The sequence below is a fragment of the Vombatus ursinus genome, unplaced genomic scaffold (genome assembly GCF_900497805.2).
Source record: "Vombatus ursinus unplaced genomic scaffold, bare-nosed wombat genome assembly UNPS02014818.1, whole genome shotgun sequence".
Classification (NCBI taxonomy): domain Eukaryota; kingdom Metazoa; phylum Chordata; class Mammalia; order Diprotodontia; family Vombatidae; genus Vombatus; species Vombatus ursinus.
Genome location: NW_020954596.1, coordinates 45,407,023 through 45,421,712, shown reverse-complemented (window position 1 = coordinate 45,421,712; position 14,690 = coordinate 45,407,023). Strand labels below are relative to the sequence as shown.

At 33.6% G+C, this 14,690-nt stretch overlaps 1 protein-coding gene across 3 annotated transcripts in view; it reads left to right on the top strand.

Annotated features, from left to right (window-relative positions):
- The window catches only part of ARAP2 (ArfGAP with RhoGAP domain, ankyrin repeat and PH domain 2), a 233,841-nt gene that overhangs the window by 104,524 nt on the left and 114,627 nt on the right, over nucleotides 1-14,690 (top strand). For all 3 annotated transcript variants that reach the window (XM_027836269.1, XM_027836270.1, XM_027836268.1), the window contains exons 10-12: nucleotides 8,947-9,062; nucleotides 11,626-11,825; nucleotides 13,641-13,726. In XM_027836269.1, coding sequence (XP_027692070.1) covers nucleotides 8,947-9,062; nucleotides 11,626-11,825; nucleotides 13,641-13,726 — 402 coding nt within the window. The remainder of the gene's footprint in view (nucleotides 1-8,946; nucleotides 9,063-11,625; nucleotides 11,826-13,640; nucleotides 13,727-14,690) is intronic.

Below are 14,690 nucleotides of genomic sequence, written 5' to 3'. Positions count from 1 at the left end.
GCCAGCTTTACAATTAGAAAGACCTAAGATCAAGTCCCATTTGTCAACTCACTGAACCTCTCATTCTGTGCCTTAAGGAGCTCTCTGAGATTATAAAACTGCTGAATAGTTACTGATTTTCATTTCTTCACTCAAGTTCCTTATGCCAATGAAATCTCAGGTCTGAACCAAACCAACAGCCCTGCCCACTCAATTTATTCTTTTGTCACATAGGAGGATTTTAATGAAAATGCTTAACAAAGTACATGTAACATGGTATCATTCCTGCAATTGGCCTGTCAACATTAAAATTACTAGATTAAAAAGCTTGGTTTGTTTTCTGATTTTTTTTTTTTATACATCAATTGGTAGGCTTTCTTTCATTTTCTCATAAGATAAACACATTATTGAATAGTTGTCAGACCTCCTTCCCTCCTTTCTTGATGATCTTATGTGGCCTCTTATAATTATCAAATAGAAGGGATATACATACATAATATATATGCTGAATGTATGTATAATACATACATATTCTATACATATATGGATATGTTAACTTATTTCTTAAATTAGAGAAAAATCTTTCTGTTTTGAAATTCTATTTTTTAAAAACATTTTCACTTATGTTCACATGTATGGATAAAACAGTGGTATAGCTTAAATCTAGGTACAGGGTTGGGGATGCTTTGTTGCAGAGAAGGAAGCAGCATATTGGAAGTGGTGCCCTAAGTTCTCATGGTCTGGTCAATCTCTAAATCTGATGTTTCCTAGGACAGCTGGTGCCAATGGCACAGCTGTTTATAACAAATGTTTGAGCAATGAGTTCTAACATCCCTGGCACTGAAATCTGGTATTTGGTATTTTCAAGAATAGATTGAAAATTTCAACAAATACGGGATGGGTTTTTTTATCTCTATGTTTATGAATGTGAAATGTTTGTTTTCATTTCTCAACATGGAATCTTTTACATTATCTTGATAAATCTAAATTCATCTTAACTAAATATTATTGTGTTAAGCAGATATTATGATTTTGAGGACATTTTGAGTATAAAACCATATTTAATATAGTAAATGAAAGTTTAAGAATCATGTGTTATAAGGTGTCACACACCTATGGTATTTATTGAGATCACTTTTTAACCTTAGTAAGTATTTGAAATAGTACCATCAGCTTTATACACTTAGAAATAACATGAAGAAACATTTCCCTAGATGCTATCATGAACATTTTATGTAAAGAGCTTTGCCATCATGAATAGGCTAGATACATTAGTTAAAGGTTGCATATGAAAATAAATTCTGTATTTCAAACACTACTTAGTCCTTAGAATCTTTTTAAAATCGACAAGACATTCCCTTTTTTGGCTCACAATAATGTTGAACCCACAGTAGCAGTGTTTTAAGGAATGTGTTAGTACATGCAAAGAATTAGTCTTTAGGTATTTGTATACAGATTCTCAAACACGAAAACCTCCCCACAAAAGTTCTTCTATGCAGTGTTATTTCTTGCCCATATGTGTGTGTATATACATATATATATATACACGTACATACATACATACATAAATACATACATACATATGTGTATCTGACTATATTGTTTGTTTTCTTGGAAGAAAATAGTACTGTAATGATTTCATAGATTATCATTGCTAGATGAGAAAACTGAGTTCCATAGATTTTAAAGTAAGTTTGTTTTACAGTATTAGGTCCAGAATCCAAATCTCCTTCACCTGCTGTTTGATATATTCCTCTTGTCATCTTTTTGTTTCTTAAAAAAAAATCATACCTAGTAACATTAGTGAAATGTATACCAGGTGTTCACTGAGAGACTAAGAATGTATGAAGATCTTCAGTGAAAATATCTTATGTTAGAAAAGGGTCCAATTCATGTTTAGACAAGACTTTGCTGAAAACATCAAAATTCATCAATTGATTTCAAATGGGGCTATTGCTATAAAATGCATCCATAATTATTTTTTAAAAAAATCTCTTAATTTCTGTTTAAAATATTCTTCTAATTTTATACTATTTTAATAGATAAAAGTAAATTCTATTTGAAACATTATAGATAACACCTTGTCATTTTTATAACTGAAATAAGAAAAATACTTAAATGGTCAAATGCAGTTTTTTTTTTTTGTGAGGCAATTGGGGTTAAGTGACTTGCCTAGGGTCACATAGCTAATAAGTGTCAGGTATCTGGTCTGAGACCGGATTTGGACTCAGATCCTCCTGACTTCAGGGCTGGTGCTCTATCCACTGTGCCACCTAGCTGCCTCAATTATTTTTATTTTTATTGAGGAAAATTATAGTTAAATGATGGTCGGTCTTGTCTGGAAATTTTATATTCTTATATGTTGGATATTGTATATCTATATCTAAACATACATCCATGAAAACAGCTGTTTTAAGACTGTGTATTTCAACCTAGTATATTTCATGTCAGTTCTTAGAACTTTTAACCTTTTGTGAATTAAACTTTCATAAAAAGATCAAGCCTTAGAAAATGGAAAAATGCGAGTCATTTTGATAAAGCTTATAAAATGCATTTTGAAATCCCTTTTGCCCATTTATTTGCAAACAGGTATGTAGTCACAGATATTTCTTAAGATCCAGCCAGATCTTTGATTCTTTGAACCCAGCTGATGTGGAAACAACTATTGGCTTAATAGCTTTATTTTTGTTCCCAGGCAGTAGAACATTTTATTTGGGGGATTTCATAGTTTCACCAGTATGCATTTAATATAAGGCATTTCTAATCTAAAGTATTTCCCAGGATTAAATTATTCAAATACTTTCCTAAATTAATTTTGGCTTTAACTGTCAATATGAAATTATACAGTCAGGTTTCTTGGTATAACTAATTTTGTTTCATAATTTGAATGTGACTAATGATTCCTTTATACACATTATGAAAAATTAGCACAAATGTTCTTGGTATGATGATAAAGAGCTAGGAAATGAAACTAATTGATATGAAAATGAAAAGGTGTTGATTGAGAGATCACATATACATTTTTTTTTGCAGAATGCAAATAGCTCATAGCACCTAAGAACTTGAAAAGACTTCACCTCACAGGACATTTAATCTAACTCATACTTGAATGGAAATCTCTTTTATAACAACATTGGCAAACAGTCCTCCAGTCTCTACTTGAACACTTCTGGTACAGAGGAAACCTAGTACAATGTACTCTCAGTACTTTTAGTTTTCTTATTTCTCTCTAATTGTAATTGTTAGGAATCTTTCCCTCATGTCTATCTGAAATCTGCCTCTCTGTAATATCTTCCCATCTTTCCTAGTTCTGTCCTGGGGCTAGTCAGAACAGATTTAATCTCTTTCCTTATCACTGGCCTTCAGCTACATAGATACGTAGGAATGTGTAAATGTGGAAGGAAAGCTGTCAGTATTATGATTTATTTTTTGAATAAGCTGATTTTTGTCGTTTGTAACAAGTATATAAAGATGCACTTTAAGACTTTTAAGCCAGCCATTTTGAACATTTTTGTCTCAAGTTTAAGAGGTCCTTGGGAAGAAAAATTTGGCCTTTGATCCTATCCATCACCAACTTTATTGCAATTGAATGTACAAAATCATTTACCTGAGAGGAACTATTTTTTTCATAAATGATTTTAATAGGAATAATCATACATAGGAGTCTTAGTGTGTTTGGCTTTTAATTAGTTGCTTAATTGCTTAGAGCATAATGCTAATTCCCAAATCATGACTGTTTGTTTCACAGGGTACAACTTGAAAATTCATGCTTTGGTCATAAGGAAACCTGATAAGAGCAGAGAAGACCAGTGTCAATACAGCAGGGGAAAGGAGTGAACAATCCAAAGAGTGCTTAGTAGTGATTAGTAGTTGTTGTTCAGTCATTTCCGTCTCTTTATGACTTTAAGAACCATAGCACTCCAGGCCCTTCTATCTTCTACTGTCTCCCAGAGACTGTTCAAGGTCTTGTTCATTGTTTCTGTGACACTTATCTATCCATCTCATTCTCTGCTGTCCCCTTTTCCTTTTCTTCAGTCTTTCTCAACATCAGAGTCTTTTCCAATGACTCCTGTCTTTTAATTTTGTGGCCAAAATATTTAAGCTTCAGGTTCAGTATTTGTCCTTTCAAAGAATAGTTTGAATTCTTTAAATATTGACTGATTTGATCTCTGTGCTGTCCAAGAGACACTCAAAAGTCTACTCCAGCACCACAATTTGAAAGCATCTGTTCTGGGGTGCTCAGGTTTCTTTTATAGTCCAGCTTTCACAGCCATATGTTACTACTGGAAAAAAAAAACAACGAAAAATATAGCTTTGACTATACAGAACTTTGTTGGCAAGATGTTGTCTCTGCTTTTTAGTATGCTGTCCAGATTTGCCATAGCTTTCTTTCCAAGGAGCTTTTAATTTCTTTTAACTTCATATCTGCAATCACCATTTGTAGTGATCTTTGAGGCCAGGAATATGAAATCTGAGACTGATTCCATTTCTTCCCTCTGTATTTGGCCAAAAGTAATGGGACCGGTTGTCATGATTTTAGGTTTGATTTTTTTTTTAATGTTAAGCTTCAGGCAAGGTTTTATACTCTCTTCTTTTACCCTAATTAAGAGGCTTCTTAATTCTTCTTTACTTTCTGCTATAACACTGGTATTGTCTGCACATCTGAGATTGTTGATAATTATCCTAGCAACCTAGGCTTCTGATTCATCCAACCTGGCATTTCATGTGATGTTCTCTGCATATAAGTTAAATAAGGTGACAATATATAAAGTTTTATCGTACTCTTTTCCCAAACTTAAACCAATCAGTTGTTCCATGTTCAGTTTTAACTGTTGCTTCTTGGTCCACTTACAGGTTCTTCAGGAAATAAGTAAGATGATCTGGTACTCCCATCTCTTTGAGGACTTGCCACATTTTGTTCTGATCCACACAGTCAAAGGCTTTAGTGTAGTCAGTGAAAAAGAAAGAGGTGTTTTTCTGGAAGTCCCTTGATTTCTCCATAGTCCAGTGAATATTGGCAATTTGGTCTCTAGTTCCTCTGCCTCTTTGAAAATCAGCCTACATTTCTGGTAATTCTCACTTCACATATTGCTGAAGCCTAGCATGCAGAATTTTAAGCATAATCTTGCTGGTGTGTGAGATGAGTATGCAGTTGTTCAGTAATTTGAACATTCTTTGGCATTGCCCTTCTTTAGGATTGGGATATAAACTGTTCTTTTCTAATCCATTGGCCATTGTTGAGTTTTCCAAATTTGCTGGCCTATTGAGTGCAGCACTTTAACAGCATCATCTTTTAGGATTTTAAATAGCTCAGCTAGAAATCTGTCTCCTTCACTAGCCTTATTGTTAGCAATACTTCTAAGACCGCTTAACTTTATTCTCCAGGATATCTGGTTCTAGATCAGTAACCACACCATCATGAGTTATTGGTGATGTTAAGATCTTTCTTCTATCGTTCTTCTGTATATTCTTACCACTTCTTAATCTCTCACACATCTGTTAAATCCCTGCCATTTTTATCTTTTATCATGCCCGTTTTTGTATTAAATGTTGCCTTGATATCTCTGTCTTAAAGAGATCTCATATCTTTTCCATTCTATTGTTTTCTTCTATTACTTTGCATTGCTCATTTAAAAAAAAAAATCCTTCTCTGTCGTTGCTAGTCTCTGGAATTCTGCATTCCATTGGGTATATCTTTCCCTTTCTCTTTTACCTTTTGCTTTTCTTCTTAGCTATTTGTAAAGCCTCATTGCAGCCATTTTGCTTTCTTACTCTTTTTTTTGGGGGGGGGATTTTTTTGTAGCTGCCTCCTATACAATATTGTGAATATCTGTCCATAGTTTTTCCGGCATCCTATCTACCACATCTAATTCCTTAAATCCATTCATCACCTGTACTTCATATTCATAAGGGATATTATTTAGGTCATATCTATTCAGTCTAATTGTATTAGTGTAGCCTCCTTCAAGTATGAAGGATAAGACTTTGGTTCAGAGTTCATTGAGAATAAATTTACTTGTCTTTTAGAGAGGTCTTCTATTATAAAGGTTAATGTAATTCCCTCACTGCTTAATCATATAGGAAGATACTGTAGCATGACCTTATTGTAGGAGATAGAGACAATTTTATATTCAGCAAGAATCACCAACAGTTATTTTTAAATTAGTGAAAGAGCTAACCAAATTTTTAAGGCCATACCATATGAGGATTGGTTGAAGGAACTAGAGATAATCAGCATGAAGAAGAAAAGAAGATGAGGGTTGGCTGAGGGATATAATAGCTATTTTCAAGTTTTTATTTGTTTGTTTGTTTGTTTGTTTGTTTGTTTTAGGCAGATGGGGTTAAGTGACTTGCTCAGGGTCACACAGCTAGTAAATGTCAAGAGTCTGAGGCTGGATTTGAACTCAGGTCCTCCTGACTTCAGGGCCAGTGCTCTATCCACTGCGCCACCTAGCTGCCCCTTATCTTCAAGTTTTTAAAGGGCTTTTGGGCACATGTTCTACATGGAAAGATAAAAGTTGCAAAAAGGAAGATTTGGGCTTGATATAAGGAAGAAAAATTCCTATTAGAGCTATCCAAATGTGTGATAAGCTGCTTCTGGGAGTATTGCCAGGTATGAGACAGGTCTTCTTTGTCTCCCTTGAAGATGGTGCAAATGACCTGCATTGAGCTGGGTTTTGTCAGACTTCAGGAGCTATCTTAGATCTGGGTTGTTGAGGCTTAAAAGGGACATTAGAACCTGTCCTTCTGGACAGAGCAGACTTCACTCCACTACATCAGCAGGCTAGGAATATTACATATCTATAAGACAATCTTTAACTGTCCCATAGCTGTGGTGGTCTCCTGCAGGGAGTTAGTTGTTTCCCATTCCCTGGAGCTCTTCTACCAGAGATTAGGTTATCACTTGTTGATTATGACATAGTGAGTATTCTTCTTCTTCTTTTGTTTTTGAGTTTTTTTGTTTTTTTTTGGTGTGAGTTGGACTAAATTGGTGCCCCCTTCCAACTTTGAAATTCCATGATTTTATGATTCTCCCTCATTTTTAAGCCTAAATTATATGTCTTTCCCTGTAGATTAAAGTGTATTAGTTGTGGAGGGACTTAAATTTGTATTGCTAGAGAGAGTAGGGTTCATGGATCTGTTGATGAGGTTGCAGAACCATTGAAATCATAGCTAAAGACTTAAGGGAAAAAATTTTTTTGACAGCAACTACATGACCCATGACTGAGGAGCAGTTTTTTACTTGAAAAAAAAATTTTTGAGAAGGAAAAGAGGATATGGATATTTAAAATTCTATTTCATTGTTTTTTGACTAAAGAACAATATAATTCCTATAACTATAAGTTTCTGGAGGCAAGCAATTCCTATCTTGAATAACTTATGTTTGAATGGACGCACAAATGTATAAGTGAAGGATGAAAGTGAAAAACGATGTTCCTATGCTACGCGTGTCATATGATGGTTTTTGAACCCTTACATTTTCTCTAAGAGAAAATGTCACATTTTTACATTCTTTCACTGAACTACAGTATGAAGATGCCAACCACTTAATTAAATGTTCTGAGCTCTCATTTGTTCACATAAATCTTTGTATGATGATACCCAACACCTCATTTCTTCTTAGTAGTGCAGTAATATTTTTAACTGATGGTTTTAAAATACAAAGTAAACATATCTTTCTCACAGTAATCTTTTATTTGAAACTTGAATGTATATGGATGAATATCATGTGTTATTTAAATATATAATAGCTAAATAGATTATATTTATGTTTATTATAATTCATTAAATTTGTATATCTATCAGAAAGATAAAAAGTTTATAGTATGTATGTAACAAAATGGTCCATTCAGATATAGAAATTAATACTTTTTATATTTTGCTTAGGGGAAAAAAAAACAAACATTTTTTACTGTAAGTTATGCCAAAAATTTTTTAAAAAGCTATTCAAAGATTTCTGTTAAGTTGATCCCATTACTAGTATGTCTTCTCCATTCCTTATATATTGGGTATAGTCTTTGTTTAGGATAGCAGGCCCCTTTAGTCACTTGATTTATCTCCATTAGCTTTTTTCTTGTGGGGTCAAATTAAAACTGTGGTCCACACATCAAAACTTTGTTTTTTGGATGATTTTAAGACTAGGATTAAAAATTCAACCCTTTCCGTTAGTTAGCAGCAACTGATGAAAATCTTAACAAAATTCAAAACTTGACTAAGGTTATATATAACATATAACAGTGGTAACATTGAATTTTAACTAAAAAGATCAATATTTAAAAATTTTGATATTTAACTTTTCAAATCATTCTCCCCCATAATTTATAGCATATATGCTTCTGAGATTATTGAAACTTAAAACTATACTAAGACTTTTTGAGCTCCTAGTATTTGACAAAATTATTATAGCCAAAATATGATATGTTTTGATGGCAACCAGCACTAGTAACACAAATATTTTCTAGGAAAGATACTTCCATGAAAAGATACAATTTTGGGAATTTAAAAATAGAAAGAAAAATATATAGCAAGAGAACATGTTATTGTTTACATCTTAAAATGAAAAATTCTTCTACTCAGGATGCATGAATAAATGCAGGGTTTTCCTCAAATGTTTTGGATCAAAGGTAACACTTTTATAAGTTTTAGTAATCATGCCTGCTTTTAAAAACAGAGAAAATATATTGCCCTTAGGAACTACATGCTGGTCAGCTTATCTTCCATTTGAAGGAAAGCAAATCATAAATCATTAACATCCAAGCAGTAAATCTTAGACTATCATATGGTTTTGAGAGTAACAAAAATAACTGCAGGGAGAAAAGGAAATCTTTCAAACTAACCTTTTAAAAATTGGTTTGCATTCAATAAGTATGACTACTAAAATGTTGAATTTTGATGTTTTATGTAAAGATTCGGCTTTTAAAATATGCATATTTTAAAATTTTCAAATGTTTGTGTTTTCCAAACTAGGATTTTAAGAGTGGACTTGGTATTACTATAATTCCTATGAATTTAGCAAATGTAAAACACGTGGATCGGACTGTAAAACAATGTTTTGAAATAATCACTCCCTACAGAAGTTTTAGGTAAGATTTGAAATCTTTGCTTTTGGCAAATTTAATTCTATAAGTTTTAAGTTATTGGTCTTGTATTTAAAATGGACTAGTTGAACAGTGAAATTATTTTTAGTGATTTACCTTTTTCCAATATTTGCAGGTAAATAAAAGCCTTACAAAATAGTTTTAGAAAATTAGCAAGTCCAAAAAATATGTAACTCACTAGTTTTGTGTTACGACAGCAGATGGTGCAGTGGATAGATAGAGTACTAGCCCAGAGTCAGGAAGACCTGGATTCCAATCCACCCTCAGACACTTAGTAGCTCTGTGACCCTGGGCAAGTCACTTAACCCTGTTTACCTCAGTTCCTCATGTAAAATGAACTGGAGAAGGAAATAGCAAAGCACTCCAGTATCTTTGCTAAGAAAATCCCAAATGGGGTCACAAAGAGTCAGACATGACTGAAACAGCTGAACAACAACAATTTTGTGTTATGTTTGAATTCCTATTCTACTATACATATGCTTAAACTTAAAAAGATTTAATGTTTTTTTTTCTGTCAACAAATGTATAAATGATTCCCTCTACAGATACGAGTCCATATGGAAATTAACAGAAAGGGCGTAAAAAGGAAAAGAGCTCACATATTTCTTCAAACGTTAGTCTTTTCTATTGAATGCTATGATTTCTCATTGCCGATCTGAATCCCAACCTTCCTATAAGACGTATATGTAATGTTACCCTTGAAGCCTTCCAAGACAAGTATTTTTTACCCTCAAGACCTTTTGTAGCATTTTATCTCATTGCCAGGTGGTTGGCCATCCATGATAATTTTTTTTTTTGGAAGGGTGGTACAATTTTAAATTATTTACTTGTGGTGTGATCTACATCAGTAAGGAGAGTTACCCATAATATATACCAGATTCTGAAAATGGAATAAGCATATTTTATCACTCAATTTTGTCTTGCTTTATTCTCTATTTCAAAAAAATTTGCAAAGTAAGATTTTAAGTACTTTGAAGCCAAGGAATGTATTCCCTGTATAGCTTCACATAATCCTAATCATATAATGAATACTCACTTGATAATTTTTGAACTTAATTCAATAAATTTATTTATTGCAGGTTACCTGTGTACCCATGGTGTTAGTTTTAAGGCCTGAAGAAATAATATTACCTATAGGCCACTGATGATATAATGAGTCCCTTCAAGGGATTTTTAATATAATTGGTTGGAGATTTTTGTTACTGTTTAAAGTTATTATTCTATTTACACCAAGAAACCAAGGACATTGCTTCACAAATGGAGAATTTAGTCTTTGCAGTTTAAAGATGATAGTTGGAGATAGGATAACACATTTTAGTTTTGCATCCACAAATTCCAGCCCCAGCTGCAAACTTCAGTATGGGCTTATGACCATGTGTTCCAGTGTAGGACCAGATATTTGTGTAGGAACCAAAATTATGAATATCTTGGTGATTCTAAGTTCTCCAACTTTTAAAAAAAAATGCTAGTCCCATAAGCCACTGCTTTATTTCCAGGTATAATGTAGCATTTATTAGACCTCTGAATTCTCTTACATCTTAATGTAGCATATACTTGGAGGAGAAAACTAAAGGTTTTTATAAACTTTTAGAAAGGTAATATAAACCATCTTGTGGCACATCTAGTATAAGGTCACATTTTTAGAATACTGAGCTGTTAGGATATAGCTGAGTGGACAATGCTTAATTAAAGCAGTACAATAACATTGCAATTATATCTGTGAATTATCTCATGATTTGAATAATAGCTAGTATTTACACAGTACACTAATATTTACAAAGCACTTTCCATATATTATCTCATTTTATCTTCACTACAAGCCTGTTATTGCTATTTTACTGATGAGTAAAGTAGGGTTGAAAAAGGCAATGTGACTTGCCCAGGGTCACACAGTTAGGAAATGTTTAAAGCAGTTTTAGAACTCAGGGTTTTCTGTTTCCAGGTTCACTGTTCTAACTTCTGCACTAACTAGCTGCCATTGATGATTGCATAAATCAGTTATAGAGAACAATCATTTGGGGAAACTCCTCAAATCCATCTGACCTTTAGTTCATATTCAGTTTTTAAGTCTTAAGTCCCCAGTTCTGATGTGCAAAGTGATCATTTTTAGCTTTAGTTTAAAGCTAAACTGTATAGCTAGGAGGTTCTTTGTGAATCAAGGATCAAGTTACAGACCTTTTTTGAGTATTCTTCATCTACCATTTGGGAAGCTTTAAGTTTTTCATCTAAGCCTGTTATATACTAAGGTAAGAGTAGCACTGTGGTCAGGGGAGATTTTTATGACTATTTGCTTTCAAAATACATACAGCCAAAAGCATAAAAAGGAAAATAGCCCTTAATTTATTTTGAGAAATAAAATAGGATATTTCTGATGATTTCAACTAAAAGTGGATTAAAAATGAACCCACCATCATTCTTAAATTTGTATGGAGGGCAGATTTTTAAACTGTGATTCCATCTTTGTATGCAATGACTATGCAAACCATACCCTCTGCTTAATTGGCCTTTACAATGGAGATCAATAAGACAGAAAAGTCAATTGTTTCAGCTTTACAGCAGAGTCGGAGAAAGAGAAGCAAGAGTGGATTGAAGCCGTGCAGCAATCGATAGCAGAAACTCTCTCGGATTATGAAGTAGCTGAGAAGATTTGGTTCAATGAGTCAAACAAGAACTGTGCTGATTGTAAAGCGCCAGATCCTGACTGGGCATCCATCAATCTCTGTGTTGTCATTTGTAAGAAGTGTGCAGGTAATTAATGATGAGCAATGCTGCTGGTACAGGGGAGTGGAATGTTGTGCATCTAGCCCTTTGTTCTGTCATGGGTCAAGTCCTCTAGCTGATAATGATGATGATGACAATGATGATTGTAAACCTTCATTGGATGTGACTTAGTGAGATGTGAAATGCTGAATGTTATAAGCATGTATTCACATTTCTTACCAACTGGTCCATATGTAGATTTTTTTTTAAGTGCAGTTTCAAGCATCAGGCTTTTCTTGGTTTTAGGTATGTGTCCTAAACTTATACAGTGATTTTTTTTATTCTCTGTCTTATAAAAGGGATGCTATGTTAGAAAATTTTAAAGATGTTAGAGAACATATGTACATTTTAAGCTCATGTTTACTAATTTCATAGAATTATAAAATCATAAAAATCTCAGAGTTAGAAGGTAACTTTATGGAATTTTCAAGTCTAACTTATAACTGAGTAGTAGTCCCTTTTACAACAGGTTAGGTGTTTGTTAAATCCATTCTTAAACTGCCCTAGTTGTAGAGAAGTCACTGGCACCTTTGAAAACCTATTCCACCTTTAGACAGTTCTAATTATTAGGAGTTTTTTTCCTTACATTAAGCCAAAATCTACCTTTCTGTGTTGCCTTCACATTTCTCTTAGTTCTGCCCTTAGCAGTCAAGCAAGTCTACTCTCTCTTCCACATGTCATTCCCTAAGATACTTGAACATAGAGTTCATGTAACCCAGGTATTTTCTTCTTCAGCCTAAAAATTCCCACTATTTTCTACTGAACCTTGTATGGCAAGCTTTTAAATACTGTCATCATCTTCATTTACCACCTTTAGGCAAGTTTCAGCTTGATGCTATCCTTACTAAAATGTGGAATCCAGGCCTGAACACAGTACTTATGTATGCTGCTTGACCAGTACAGAATATGTCAGAAGCCTTCAGTAGGTGTCCCTACCCTGAACAATTTCATAATGATGTTGTATCATGTGAAAAATAAGCAATAGAATGAAATTACCTTCCCCTTAGCCTTGAGAAACTGAGCAAAAGGCTAATTGTCATCTCTGTTGCTTCTGCTTTGGGGGATGAAAATGACGAGAGAAATGCAATATTGGAGCATGTAGTAAGGATTTGAACCTACTCTTCTGCCTACATTTGGAACTCCTCTTCCTGACTTGCTGTTATCTTTACAGTTTTTTTTAAACTTCTTTAGCATGACATTTTAAGCTCTCCACAAACTAGCTTCAATTTGCCTTTCCAACCTCATTTAACATTTGTGTACTCAGTCTTCTGGCCAACTTAAGTTACTACCTGTTCTGCAAACTTGACATTTGTCTGTTTCCTCTTTCCATGAATTTGTGCTGGCTGTTTCCCATCCCTGGAATATTCATTGTCTTAATCTCAGAGTTTTAGAATTTTTCTCTTCTTTCATCTATCTCAAACGCTGCTTCCTTTGTGAAACCTCCAAAGTATTTTGCCCCTTTTTAAATTTATGAAATTATTTTGTAAATTTTATCTACCCCCAACTTTCACCTATCACATGCTTCCTTGAGTCAAACTTACCCATATGTACATCACAACCTTCCTAGTGGAATGAAACGTCCTTAAAAATATGGACTATTTTTAAAAAATAAAAGCAAAAATGTTCTTTTCCTAATGCCTGTAACAATATCTCACACATTGTAGGCTTAGTAAATATTTCTTCATTTGAATTGGATTTGTAAAATATTATTGGCAAGAATAGTTTTTTTCTTGAAAGTTTACTTTAAATGAAAAAAAATACGTAAGTTGAAAACTTGTACTAATTTATTTTTTTATCATTCAGGACAACACCGATCTTTAGGACCAAAAGATTCAAAAGTTCGCAGTCTGAAAATGGATGCCAGCATTTGGAGTAATGAACTCATTGAGGTATGATCCACAGATATATTTCAATATAACCCACAAAGGAGAGAGGTTAATGGGACAGGAAATACCCATATAAAGGATGTCAAATGATGGGCATCAAATGGTCCAGTAGCTTTTGATAAAATCCTAACCACGTATAAGAACTAAATATAGCCCTTTAATAACAGGGCTAAATGTAATATGATATAATACAATACAATATATAATATAATATAGTTTGATATAATTAATGTAACTACTTCTTAAATGACAGTATGTTGCAGTACACACACACATACACACATACATATATACCTACATATATTAAAAATAACTTCTGTAGTATTAAATATTTTTATAGTAAATATGATCATGGCCAGTGCTGGAAGAGGCCTTAGAACCCTACTTCTAACCCTAGATCTACTCCAACCTCCTCAATTTACCTGGAGAAACTGAGGTCTAGAGTGGTTCAGTGACTTTTCCAAGGTGATACACCTTGTTCTACCACAAGAAAAAGGTAGAACTTGGGTTCAAACCCAGGTACTCTGACTTCCAGTTCAGCACTCTTCCACTGCCCCAAGTTGACTTACTTTCTTGAACTGGATTGGGGAAAAACAAAATAAAACCGAACACCAAAATGGATCCAATTAAAAATTGGGAAGAGCATAAATGACCAAATGAGAAGCTAAAATTTACTTTTTTTTTTAAAAAAAGAAACCAAAGTCTAGTATTTTGCTCTTCATAGAATCTCACCATATGAAGGCACCGCAGTGGCTCATTAGTCCAACCTGTAGCTAAAAGATGATCTTCTCAACAACATACCCAACAGTTGTCTAGCGTTTGCTTTAAACACCTTCAATAAGGACAACCCACTGCCTCTTGAGCCAGACCATCCTACTGACATCCAGCTTAAATTCTCCTCTCTACAGCTTCTACCCATAGTTTTGCTTTTTGGTGCCAAATGGTACAAGTCTTAATTCTTCTTCCA